This window comes from Ascaphus truei, chromosome 7, assembly GCF_040206685.1.
Source record: "Ascaphus truei isolate aAscTru1 chromosome 7, aAscTru1.hap1, whole genome shotgun sequence".
In the NCBI taxonomy this organism is placed as follows: Eukaryota; Metazoa; Chordata; class Amphibia; order Anura; family Ascaphidae; genus Ascaphus; species Ascaphus truei.
Genome location: NC_134489.1, coordinates 100391479 through 100404114, shown reverse-complemented (window position 1 = coordinate 100404114; position 12636 = coordinate 100391479). Strand labels below are relative to the sequence as shown.

The following is a 12636-nucleotide window of genomic DNA, read 5'->3' as shown; positions in this document are numbered from 1 at the left end:
TATTAATGAGGTGGTATCTCACCCCAGTCAGATTATCTAAATTTGTACCAGGTTACTCCCCCTTGTGTCCTAGACAATGTGGAGAGCCAGGAGACTTGTTGCACATGCTGTGGTCCTGCCCTCGTTTGGTCCCAATATGGGAACAGATTCGGGATTGGTTACAGAGGATCTTGGGCCTCGAAATTCCCCAGGATCCCTGGCTGTTTCTGCTAAACAAGCCATTGGAAGGTGTCACGGGCAGGTAACAAAATGATCGTTCACTTTGCAACGGCAATGAGGTGTGAGACCGCAGCATTGTGGAAACAGAACACGATGCCAACAATTGAAAAGATTCGGAACAGAATTTGGTTTGCCTGCCAGATGGAGAAGCTGACAAGTTTGGTCAACGACACTGGCTCAAATTTCCAAAAGGTCTGGTTGCCGTGGTTGGCACAGACATCCCAGGGGCGAGCAATGCCTCCATCTGGCTATGATAGGAATAAGTGAGTTCTCCTGTGAGACGGCACTCAGGGAGGAGGCGGAGGTATAGCGACGGGCCTAGATAAGGAACGATTGGGTTGGGAAGTTAAGGCAAAACTTCTATATATAAAAAGCTTGCGAAGGCATGAGAAGCTGCAGAGGTCTCCCGCACCAGAATCAAAAGGAGGATGGAGAAGTGTAGAGACGTGCCAAGGATGGCATTGGATTGAAGCTCCTTGGTGACCCCCCCCCCCCCAATACCTCTCTTCCCCAATGTGTCTTTCCCCCAACCCTGTGCATGTTGGATGTGGGATTGGTGTTTGCATCGTGTCAGTTCAGACAGATATGGACCAGCTACAGAGCTTGTGAAGTGTTCTATAATGTGCAAAAACATCTGTATCTTTTGAAAAATTAATAAAATATAAAATTGAAAAAAAAAAAAAAAAACAAGTAATCTCTCCTGGAAACAAAGATTTGGATTATATGGGACTGATTCATCTAATGTTGTTTACCAAGATATACAAATCAATTTACAAACGGTAACCAAGCTTGATGCATAGCACACAAATGTGCACTGTATTTCTTCAGGAGTTGTGATTCCTTCTAACAGGTATTTTTCTGAGTGGTGCTTTGTGTTTTAGTCAATGGGAGACTCCATACTTACAACTGCTCCCCACTGATCCAGTTCTGGGGGAGTAGGGAAGCAAATGAATACTGTTGCAAAAATGGAATAATAAAATCAAAACCATGTCCTTCCACCACCACTTACTACAAAGTAAACTACTCTGGGCTGTGAATTTCCAATGTATCCAATGGCAAAGATTAGCTGCCCACATATATAAAAAGTAATATTGCATAAATGAGAACTACATGAGGACAGACTATAAACTGTTTTAACAATTTCCAATTCTCATTGCGCACGAACACGCACACACACAGTACTTTTCAACTCTAGTGCATTTGTGACTCATTTTGCAGTTTAATGTTTTAGGCTTTTTTTCATATTTACCTAAGCAAAAATAAACATAAGATAAATAGTTCTTAGATTGTGTACTGTAGAGGTTTGTTCAGCGGTATAAATCAGTTTTCTAATAATAACCTGTATGGTGTAAGCATGTCATACTTTTAATTAACATTTTGATAAAATAGTCTATATGGCTTACAAAGGGGGACTAAATAGTGAAATTACGATCATCCTTGGTGTACCTAAAGTATATGAATAAAAGTGTCCTGCTGAAACCTCTCGACATTAAAACATAGTGGCTAAAACATAACAGTATCATTTAACCTTTTCAGAACAAACAAAAACAGCCTAAAATAGTTAAATATCATAGAATATGTACATCTGTACCAAAAACATGAACACCTCAACAACTTATGTGGACTATTCAGACAAAAAAATATTGCAGAACAGCAATATGGCAGGGGCAATGTGTCAAAAAAATTATTATTAATATGAAACCCAAGTACCTTGATCAGTTATAGGAGCCTGCAGCCTGGCACTCAATATGTGAATATCTGCCATGAATGTGGAATACCCAACATTACTCCGATTCATGGGAGAGACTCAAGAAAATGGATAAGGAGGGGAAACCCGTACACAGACAAAATTAGATGATTACAAGCTTTGATAACTACAAAACTATTACCTCAAATGCTTCCAAACCAACATATATTCAATGAAAACACTTTTCTAAGGTCTCGTCGGGGTGATGATTGTCAACACTTCAACCTTTGATCGGGCTGGCACTTTATGCAAGAAAGAAAGAGTTGGGAGAGAAAAAAACGAAACAACTTCTAGTGACAGCTGCAGGGAGACACTTCTGATCCCCCTTCCGACTGCTTTTATTTAGTAGGTGTGGGGAAAGAGCGCTTTATTTGCTGTCTCATTGCAACAGTCCAATTATAAATGAACAACAAAAGATAGAGCTATATAATATAAATGTATTTTTCAGAATAAAGGAAAAAAAAAAAAAAGGCATTGTCCATTAAAATAACAGACTGCAACATTAACAATCCATTCAACAGCACCACCATTACCAGTCTTTAGACTGCACACAAAGATACACAGTAGTTCATTACAAATTCAAGCAGCCTCCATTGGTAAAAATGAAGTGCTGTAACAGTGTAGTGTCATAGAGTTGCCTTTCGAAGCAAGGTTTTTGAGGCCCTTTGGGAAACCGGTCGTATTGCTGAAAAGGACAGATTAAAAAAAAAAAAAAAAAACTATTCCAAGTAACAAGTTCAACTTTGCAATACACAATTCTGCAGCTGAATGAGGCCTTGTTTTATCCATCTCTCCATAGATCATTGCGCTAGAAACCGTCTGTAAGATACCAGTGCGTCTTGTTCCCAAATCATTGCAACATCTCAAAGTTAAATGTACCATCACGGTGTGGGAAAAAGTAAATAGCTTGTACTTTCCAGGGCATCACCACAATATGTGCTTTTGACTAGCCACAGCGTGGCGGCTGGATAGACGTAGCAACAAGTCTTATTTTCATGTCCAAATTGGCTTTTAGGTTCAAGGAGCAGTGCAAATGTAGAGTTCGGTGCTTCCGTGTCTCACAGGGGCGGCCTGGCCGGTCTGTTGGGTTCCATGGTAACAGGCTGCGAGTTCTTTTCGGTCTCAACAAGCTCATCAAAAACTTCCCTGCAAAAAATAAAAGGCCTTTAAGAAAAGTTGTTCTCGAATGTTAGACAACCGCACTAATTTAGAACAGCATAACATTGCATTTGATGCTACAAGAGGTCTAGTAAAGACATTAGCCCTTCTAATCATTTTAGTGTTTTTTTTAAAAATGTATTTTGGTCACATTTATGGGGTACAAAAAGGAAGAAGGGGATTGGGGGTTAGGTGGATACAGAAATAAAAAGTGGAGGGGTATGTGGGTACAGGGGGAGGCACAAGTAGCTTTACATTCATCACAGTTGGTACAACACATTATGACATTATGACATTATGACATTATCATTGCAACTGTACAACTCTATTTTTAGATTTCCTATATAGTACAGAATCTTGAATCTATCCTTGTCGCTCTCACCGCTTACAGCCATGGTTCCCACACACTGCCATGAACCTTTCCAAGGAGTCATTAAGGATCACTGTCATTTTTTTATAGTATAAAGGTCTGCCATATTCTTTTTATTACCGCTTGGAGGCTTGGGGCTGGCTTCTTCCTTGTGGCCGCTATGCTGCAGCACACAGCCGACAGAATATGGAGAGAGTTTGCTCTCTCTATTAGGAATACCATGAATTGGGTTATTTAGTAAGGCCATCCAGGGGCCCAGTGTAGCTGGAATTCCCAGAATCCTATTTAGTAGTCGAAAGATCTGTCTCCATAGTTTCTTTACATCTGTGTACAGGACCACTAGAGTGCTGGTTTTAAGCAATGAAGTCATCACACACTGAAATGATTAAGGCAGGGGTGCTCAACTCCAGTCCTCAAGACCCCCCAAACAGGTCATGTTTAAGGATATCCCAGCTTCAGCACAGGTGGTGGTTCAATCAGTGGCTCAGTCAAAGACTGAGCCACCTGTGCTGAATCAGGAAAACCTGACTTGTTTGGGGGGGGTCTTGAGGATTGGAGTGGTGGTGGTTGAGGTGGTGATGTTCAGAGCACGGGTGCTCAACTCCAGCCCTACACCCCTCCCCCCCCAAAACAGGTCAGTTTCAGGATGCCATACCTTCAGCAGTTGAAGACAGAGCCTCTGATTGAGCAACATGTGCTGAAGTTGGCATATCCTTAAAACCTGACCTGTTGGGAAGGGAGGGGGGTTCTTGAGGACTGGAGTTGAGAACTCTTGCCTTAAGGAATACTCAGCTGCCTTATTCGGGAAGACTAATAATTATACATTTAAATTAACTCCTTTCATAACTATTACAACTATATAATTTTTTTTTTTTACAAACCATAAATGAAATGGCCAGAAGTAGTGTGTTTCAATAAATCCTTGGGAGCAAAACGCTTACTTGTGCATGTAAAAGAAAATGTAGCCACTCCCGTCTCTATCCCTCTGCACAGCAGTCTCCTGCGTCTTAGACACTGCCAGGTCGTTGTACGTAAACCAAGCCAGCTTTTTTAGATCGTACACATCGCTAATGTAATGACCTGACAAAGCATGAATAGGGGGAGAAAAAACAAAATTACTTTTCATGGAACTAAAAAACAAAATGTAGTACACTAATGGTATACTAAAGCACAAAGATGTCCTCAAGACATGAAGGACCCAAATTAGTGTGACTAACAAAAGTGGATAAATGCAGAAGCAGCTTTCTGAACGATCAGAGTAATTCAAAAATTGGGTCTTGGTGGCTCTTTTGGAAAAACTATATACAAAATATTAAAAGCAGGCCGACAAGAACGGACCCATTCAGAAAATGACCCTACCAGAAGACGAGGAGCTTCCGATGTGGCTGACCACGCTGATGAGGCGATAAGAATGGAGAAGCTCTCCAACCTGCAGGAAAACAGGTATGCATTGGTTCCATTAGACTGCTGTACCCACATCTAACACATTCACAGACAAGCAGCAGGATTCCATATCCAGTGACATTGCCTGTTACTCTTCCAGGTCTAAACGAACATTTCTAGAAATTCTGAAAATAGCACAAATAATAGCACAGAAGGCATGGAGAGGTTTCACTTTCCTGCAACTTCAAAGTGTGTGGAATGTGGACCTTCAAAAGCTGCATTTTCCTTATTCAAAAATCTACATAATTTATTTCAATACACTGCCTTCCTAGAATGTGAAAATTATTAAATAAGGTAAAATTATGAAACAAATGTTTAAAATGTAAACATCTTTATTTCACTTCAGAAATCGCTTTATATATTGTTCAGAGGGCATCTGCATTTCTGGTGTAAAGAAACGAGGCAATGTATGTAAATGCTAAAGCTGCACTCGTGTTTAGAGAGGAGTTTTAGGTAATTAAAGGCATTTGAAGGACTTGGGCGAGTTGGATTTCAGTTAGCCCACCTCTGCATTTTTCTTTAGCTCCTCAGCACCAGCCTCTGTGTACTCCATGTCAAGAACATCCTCGTTTCCAGAATCTTCGTCAGAGACCGTCCCGTCCAGTAACGAGCTGTTAAACTCTGCATCACAGATACAGGATAAAGGGCTATTTTTTGCATCATGAGCATAGTACTAAAAACCCCTGTGCACTACTACACAAGGATTTGCATGCTAATGATGGTCTATGAGTCATTGCCTTGCAAAGCTTTCACATGCATGTGCAGTCCTGTGCACTATAAAATAAAAATATGTTTAACTTGTCTGTGTGCTCCTGGAAAGGACATCAAGCCCAGTTCAGAACCTCATCTCCATTAGACTTAGCACAGAAAGTAGTAAAATTGCCTTTGCATCAAATATCTTGCGGACCAAGGGAAGGTAAGTGTACTTTTCAGGTAAGGTTTTCCATATTTAGCACTTCATTGATGAAATATTAAACACGTTCCCCTTTACTAATCTTAGTTGGAAATCTTACCTTGTAAACTTAATTCAGTTGCTCTCTTAAGGTCGTCATCTTCCATCATTTCCCGAGCCTCCTATAACAATGGAAGAATTAAGCGCTTATTCCCATTGTGTGTTATATTACTATGTCACGTGTATTACTGCTGCGAAGCGCGGTGTACCTGGATGGCGCTATATAAATAAAGATACATATGCATATATACAAGATCGCACCAGTGCTATTGCATTTTAAACGTTCAACTTCAACTGTTTAAAAAGACACAAAAATGGAATCAAGACGGTTGTCACAATTGTAATATTACACATTACAAATATATAGCAAAAAAACTATGGTAGAAGTAAAAGTGATATAGGCATTACGTGCGGGCGCAAAATGTGTTTATGTGCAATAAAGAGCAAAGTGGGGCTCTCTCTCTAAAAAGACAAAAATAAAATATTCTGGTAATGCAGAGAAGGAAATTCTTAGTCACCATCTATTTTTTTTACAGCATGGAAACCAGGGGTCCTACACAGCTGAACGGTAACACCCCCCCCCCCCCTCCAATCCCTAAGATGTTTACTGGTGTAGTCACCGGTTTTTAAGCAGGGCATTTAAATGGCCATCCAATGGAAAGTCGCAACGAAAAATGCTGCGGCTTCCTATTGGCCTGAGGGACATGAGATTTGGTAGCCATTTTTAGTTCCCCTTGGTGGATAAAACTCGTAGCTACACAGGTAAGAATCTAAGAAACCATGAGCAGTTTAGCTCCAGAGGAAAACCTGGCTCCCATGCTGCAAAAAAACACATAAGTAGTTGAAACTGCTGCTGTAAGAGCTAAAATACTCAGTCTGTTTACACCAGAAAAGTGATGAATGTTGAGAATCGGTCTTACTTGCTCCTGAAGAGACTGTGCCAGCGCCTGTTGCAGCTCCTGTTCCTCACGTTCCCTCTCTTGGTCATACTGCAGCCAATCTACCTCACTTTGGGAGCCTTCAGGGGTTTTGTTTTCCTTGTTCTCATCGAAGTCCTTGGAGATGTCAGTAAAGTGAGCCATGCCTAGGACAGCGGGTCACAGAGTATATTAAAGATGTCAATGACATGGGGGAACTGAAGACTTGGAATATATAATATACTGCTTCATGGCAGGTGCAGCCCACGTCTCTGCTATACGTGGCCCAACAGCAGAACTAGCTTTTCCTCTATGCACACCTGATTCTTTTATGGTCTTCGATTTCTCCTCCTCCACATGCTCAGGGTTATCAGTCATTTCCTGCACATCATCATCTCCCCCAAAGCCTGTGTCTGGGCTGCTGGTGGGCTTCTCCTCCTCCTCCTCATCATCATCATGGCTCACAGACAAAGAGGCTTCCCTTTTGCTCATCTCCAGGACTGCTGCCACCAATTCTTCATCATTCAAGCCTTCAAAGCAAGGGTCTCCGAGCTCGGAGCACTTTGTGTCCTCAACGAGGGGTCGCTTTATCCACCAAGCGAATACATAAGGTGCAGGGTTAGCAGCAGTTATAACAAATACAAAACATACAAAAAGGAGGCAGAGAAATTACTTCAAGGGCCAGCAGATGGCGGGTTTGTTATTTTGTGCTGTATAAGGCCGTGCTTATAGTGCCTGCGAGATACTGTAGGAAGCAGGGGTTCTTTGGAGCTGAAACACATTCATTTCAGCTTTGGCGACCCCCTCCAGGGGAAACAAGGAGTTTAAAATCTCCATTATCACGCGGGACAATAAGGAGTCGCAATGTCGTGCCTTCTCAGTGCCCGTGTCGCAGGGGTTTTAAACCTCCATGAAGTATCAATGGCACCTCCGTCTCTATGGGGTCATCTCCCCAGAGCAGAAATAAATGCGGTACAGCTACGGCAACCCCACTGCTTCCCACTAGGTGGGACTGTCCCTTTAAATTAATGTAATTTCTCTTATGAAAGCAGTTTATGGTCAAAGAATGGCGTTTAAATTATAAAAAATAAAAACCATGACTGTTTTACATATTGCTTAATTTTAATATTTATAGTGTAAAAGGTTCTGACCTTGTCCTGGTCTTCTGGCTGCGCCGGCGGCAGCTGCTGCTCTCTCGGTGGCATGTCACAGACCGTTTGGCTATGGGAAAGACAGCGCTTCAGTTGCTCATCCTCACTTTCTGAATCAAGGCAAATTGGCAAGCTGCTCGTTGATTTAAATGCATGTTTCCTAAGCACAATAATAAAGATCGCTGCAATCACCTTTAGTTGCATGTAGAACAGATTAAAAATGGAAAACTAACTGAATATATGTCTGTTTAAAAAAAAAAGGGGAGTTTGATCCCAGGAGAGAAGTATATTGTGGCCAACTCCAGTCTTCAAGGGCCACCAACAGATCTTCAGGAAATCCCTGCTTCAGCACAGGGGGCTCAACCATTATGACTGAGCCACATGTGCTGAAGCAGGGATACCCTGCAAACCTGACTTGTTGGTGACCCTCGAAGACTGGAATTGCCAACTCCTGATGTAAAGGGAAAAACATTTTTCATGCAAGCAGTCTTATGAAGATGCACTGCTTACAATAAGATGACAAAAAGGACGGTACAACTTTTTAAAAATGGTTCACATAGCGTATTAACCGCTATACTTCCCTCATTTTACAAATAGTATCCACCAACAATGTAAAAATCACAGAATAGTTTTTCATGAAGAAAATACATCGTATAAAAAAATAATTGTTTCTACCCACTTACCTTGCAGGGGATGAGTTGGCGACAGTGCAGGAATTCACCATTTGTGATGCTTTTAATGGTCGTGAGCTGCTGCACAAAATAAGTAATCAAATGAAATACCATGAACGGTTACATTAATGAGCAAACAGAGATAATACAGTATTTAATAAAGACAGTGACTGAAAGGTCCCAACACTGAGCAGCTTATCACAGCAAACATGTTTTGCAAGACACACAACGATCACATGGTCTATGATCCATCATTTTTTTTTGTTTTTTTTAAAGACCCCCTGTAACTCTGGAGTTACCAACAGATAATGAACGCCAAAGGGCCAGGGACAGGCCAGTGATGTTTCCAACCCAGAAATGCAACACACACACAAAATTAGCTACTCTGCCCCTCCCTTATGTTTAAGGACAGCAGTGATATTTCCCGCAGGCGGACCTACATTGCAGTTTGTGTATTCCAGCCCAGCGACAGAGGAGGCCGCGTGCTTTCTGTGCAGTGCGATGACAGTGTAAGATACCGTGGGATGATTACTTGTTGGCCCACTTTGTTATTAAGAGACAGAGCTACGTTGAAACTGTATCGTTTCAGATGAAGTATAAGGACCCTGGTTAAAAAAAAAAAAAGCACACTTAGGAGAATGTATTCACAATAAGTAGTCTATATTCTATTGGAATACAGGGTATACATGTACATATTGTCAATGGGTGATGTCTGAGACTAAACACAAGGCAGCAATTTAGGCCAATCAAAAGCTGACTGCCTACAATACATTCTTGGGTTTGTACAGGACAGTGGAGAACAGATCTTGCCTGGGTAGCCTGCTGAATTTATGCATCACTGTAGCAGATTTTCCATTACACTTCTCACAAGAGTATTCAATATCTTCCATCTGTGGGGGAAAAAAAAAATGAATGTCCTGTGCTTCGGAGTACTTGACAGATTCCCTAGCATTTGTATAACTAGGAAGATATCGTAAAGTTATCGAAGGCTAACATAAGCAGTCTAAAAATATGACAGATACATTTGATTACACCAACAATACAAACTGATAACCCAAAGGAAAATGAAAATAACTGCTTCACTGCATGTACACTGATCGGCAAGTGTGCACTATGTGCAATTCATTTAATCAAGTGTTGTGTGTATAAACCCCACACCATCTCCTAAATAATCATTAGGGTGAGCTTTGAGAAGTTTAAAAAAAACGGTACCAATATAGTTCTATACCGATGTATTTTATTTTGAATGGTTGATGTCATTTTGTGACTTAAAACTTGGGCTATACCAGTCATTTTACCAACTAAGCTTGAATAAAGAGGTACTATGCTCTCTAACCAAACAGGAGAGTGGAAAGAATTAAAAAAAGAAATAAAAGACATAGAAGGTGAAAAGGCAAAGAAAGACCTTATCCAAATATGTTATTGTATTCCATGAACATACCCTGAAAAAGAGATCTAGGGAATCCTGTATGGACCGTGGAGGCAGCAGTTTCTTTCTTCGAGGAAGGTCAATAGAAAGGTCATTAAAATGTTCACGCTTGGTAACGGTCTCACCACACCTATAGAAATGAATAAAGCATGGATTATAAAACATTCACTCCTGTGCTGCTAGACTTCTTATTGGATGCAAAGTGCATGATGGACTGCACACCATATGTTCAGTTAACATTACAAAATACAACACGAACCTTTATAACAACCCCAAAAAAACCCCAACATATCATAGTTATTAATCTGTTCTTACATTTTACAGGTGATAGAATGTTGCACCTCAAACTCCAAGTTGCAGACAACAGGACATGTATACACACGCGTTGCTGCAAGGTCATCATTTGCCTTTCCACCCGAAATATCGTCTCCCGAGGAAGGTTCAGTCTTCCAAGTTTTGTTCAGTTTCTCCATGTCTTCCTTCAGTTGATCCAGGCACTGACTCAAGAACTCATGGGCATCCTGAAACAGCAATGGAAGCAAACAATTAAACCAATGCGAATTTCAGAGACTGAAAGCAAATGAAAATCAAAAGTGGGCGATTTACACCAATCTGGTCAATATATACACAAATAAAACTTGCTTCTCTACGTTCTATATGCAATTAAAACAAAATACTGTAATGAAAAAGTAACCTTAACAAAAACACTGATTACTACTAATAAACAGTTAGTTATACTTAAAACTACAGAGAAAAGCATCCTCATTTAAGTACATGCATTTAACCTACTCACTGCAAGTAACGCGATTCTGCTGCTCTATGAGAAGCCGTAAGATAGTGATGACAGCTATAGGACACTTCAGAGTCAACACAATTAGACCTCACCGCTCACCTATTCAAATATCCGATAGTACGGACTGGTGCATACAGAGAACATATGACATAATTATGACCAAAGAAGGATGATGAAGAAATCACCCTGAGATCCGTTTACTGCACTCTGTCTAATATTATACTCACGTACGACTAAATAGTCCAATGTATGTACGTATTACAAAAAAGTAGGTATAGGTGACTTGTAGTGTATGCTGCCCACATGGTAGGACAGCAATTACTAATAAAAGCCCTTTTCTTTGGTCATAATCACTTTAGAGTCAAAACAGATTGTGTTCCGTTTATTCCTACATAATATCTGCAAAAAGCATGTTCAATTGCGGTGGAAACTAATACAGGAACTAATACAGGCTCTCGCACTTGACAGCACTACTAGTTTTTACAGAGAATTTTCCTAAAAGTGTGTGTTACTGCGACTAATGTGCAATACATTTATTTTTAAAAACGTTTTCAACTATATCCAGTGTGCACAATAATAATTTGACATAAGTTAGATATAAAGATGTTTAAAGCAGCAATACAGGTTTCCTTGTCCTTCTTATTACAGGTTTGAAAGTAGGGGGTCTCCGCAGCGGATCTGCGTTAATTTCAGCTCCAGGGACCCCCTGCTTCCAGACATGCTTACTTCCATAGGGGGTGCCGATATCTATGGAGTTTAAATGTCCCAGTCACACAGGCCTTTAGGAAGCCGCACCAGATCACATCACTGCTTCCTATGGGCCCAAGTGACACAGGACATTTAAACTCTGCCATTTTGGAAAACAAGTTCCCTGGCTGCAGAGATGCCGGCACCGGCACGACTGCTTTAAAGTGTGAAACACTGGTAAATTGTTCCTGACGTGTGGTGTACGATAAGTGAAGCAAGAGCGACCGGGAGGCAGATCCATGGCAAATGTGTGTATTCAGGGGTTTAAAGGTGTCTAACTAGCACTTACATTCTGCATGTAACCAGAAAACCTCTCAGCAGTGGCAGATATGGCGCTTTTTAATTTCTTCAGCAGCTCTTTCTTCACCTCAGGGCCGCAGATGTCTTTCTTGGCCAGCAGAAAGGCAAAACGCCTGTTACACAGAATGGCAGGCGTTAGAGATAGTACAGAAGAAGCCGAAATACTGTAAAGTCTGCCGTGACCAAAATTATGTTTTTTATATGGTGCTGCGTGTGCAGTATCTTCCAACCAAGTTCAATATAAATTAACCCTTTTAATTGTGGAATAAGATACCTTAAAGATCAAAAGTTCTTAAATGACTTCAAAGTAGTAACAACATGATAATACATGAATACTATAACAGGACATTGTACAGCTACACAATAGAACACTTTGGTTTCATGCCAGGGATGGGATTCGCCCACAAGACATCGCAGGCTGGTACATACCTGATTAATGCATTAAATGGAATTTTCTTCCAAGGAACTCCCTGTTTTAGTATATCATTGGCAAACGACTGGATGGAAAACAGGGACTGTAAAATGGCATTCATATAACAGGTATTACCCAAATTGGAAAAACTGAAAGAGAAACAAAAAATGAAATATAAGTAACAGCACCCCATATTCTGATGGCAAGATATTCTGCGTCATCACTGTCACGGAATTCTATGGAAAATCTGTGATATTCTGCATTATAACAATATTCTGCGTTATGAACGGCTGAAATAACCTTGGCTACATCTGTATGTATAATATA

The 12636-nt window shown here is 40.7% G+C and overlaps 1 protein-coding gene across 8 annotated transcripts in view; it reads right to left on the bottom strand.

The window, feature by feature from the left end:
• Positions 1-2389: 2389 nt before the first annotated feature.
• USP37 (ubiquitin specific peptidase 37) overlaps positions 2390-12636 on the bottom strand; it is a 23829-nt gene continuing 13582 nt past the window's right edge. For 4 of the 8 annotated variants that reach the window (XM_075609665.1, XM_075609667.1, XM_075609662.1 and 1 more), the window contains 15 exons: positions 12327-12458; positions 11887-12010; positions 10373-10578; positions 10070-10187; positions 9439-9518; positions 9069-9233; positions 8641-8709; positions 7958-8117; positions 7127-7391; positions 6810-6973; positions 5951-6011; positions 5443-5558; positions 4854-4923; positions 4436-4574; positions 2390-3112 (listed from right to left, as the gene is read on the bottom strand). In XM_075609665.1, the coding sequence (XP_075465780.1) occupies positions 3025-3112; positions 4436-4574; positions 4854-4923; positions 5443-5558; positions 5951-6011; positions 6810-6973; positions 7127-7391; positions 7958-8117; positions 8641-8709; positions 9069-9233; positions 9439-9518; positions 10070-10187; positions 10373-10578; positions 11887-12010; positions 12327-12458 (1957 nt within the window). In that variant the 3' untranslated portion in view covers positions 2390-3024. The remainder of the gene's footprint in view (positions 3113-4435; positions 4575-4853; positions 4924-5442; positions 5559-5950; positions 6012-6809; positions 6974-7126; positions 7392-7957; positions 8118-8640; positions 8710-9068; positions 9234-9438; positions 9519-10069; positions 10188-10372; positions 10579-11886; positions 12011-12326; positions 12459-12636) is intronic. The other 4 variants (XM_075609666.1, XM_075609664.1, XM_075609669.1 and 1 more) reach the window with 3 other exon arrangements.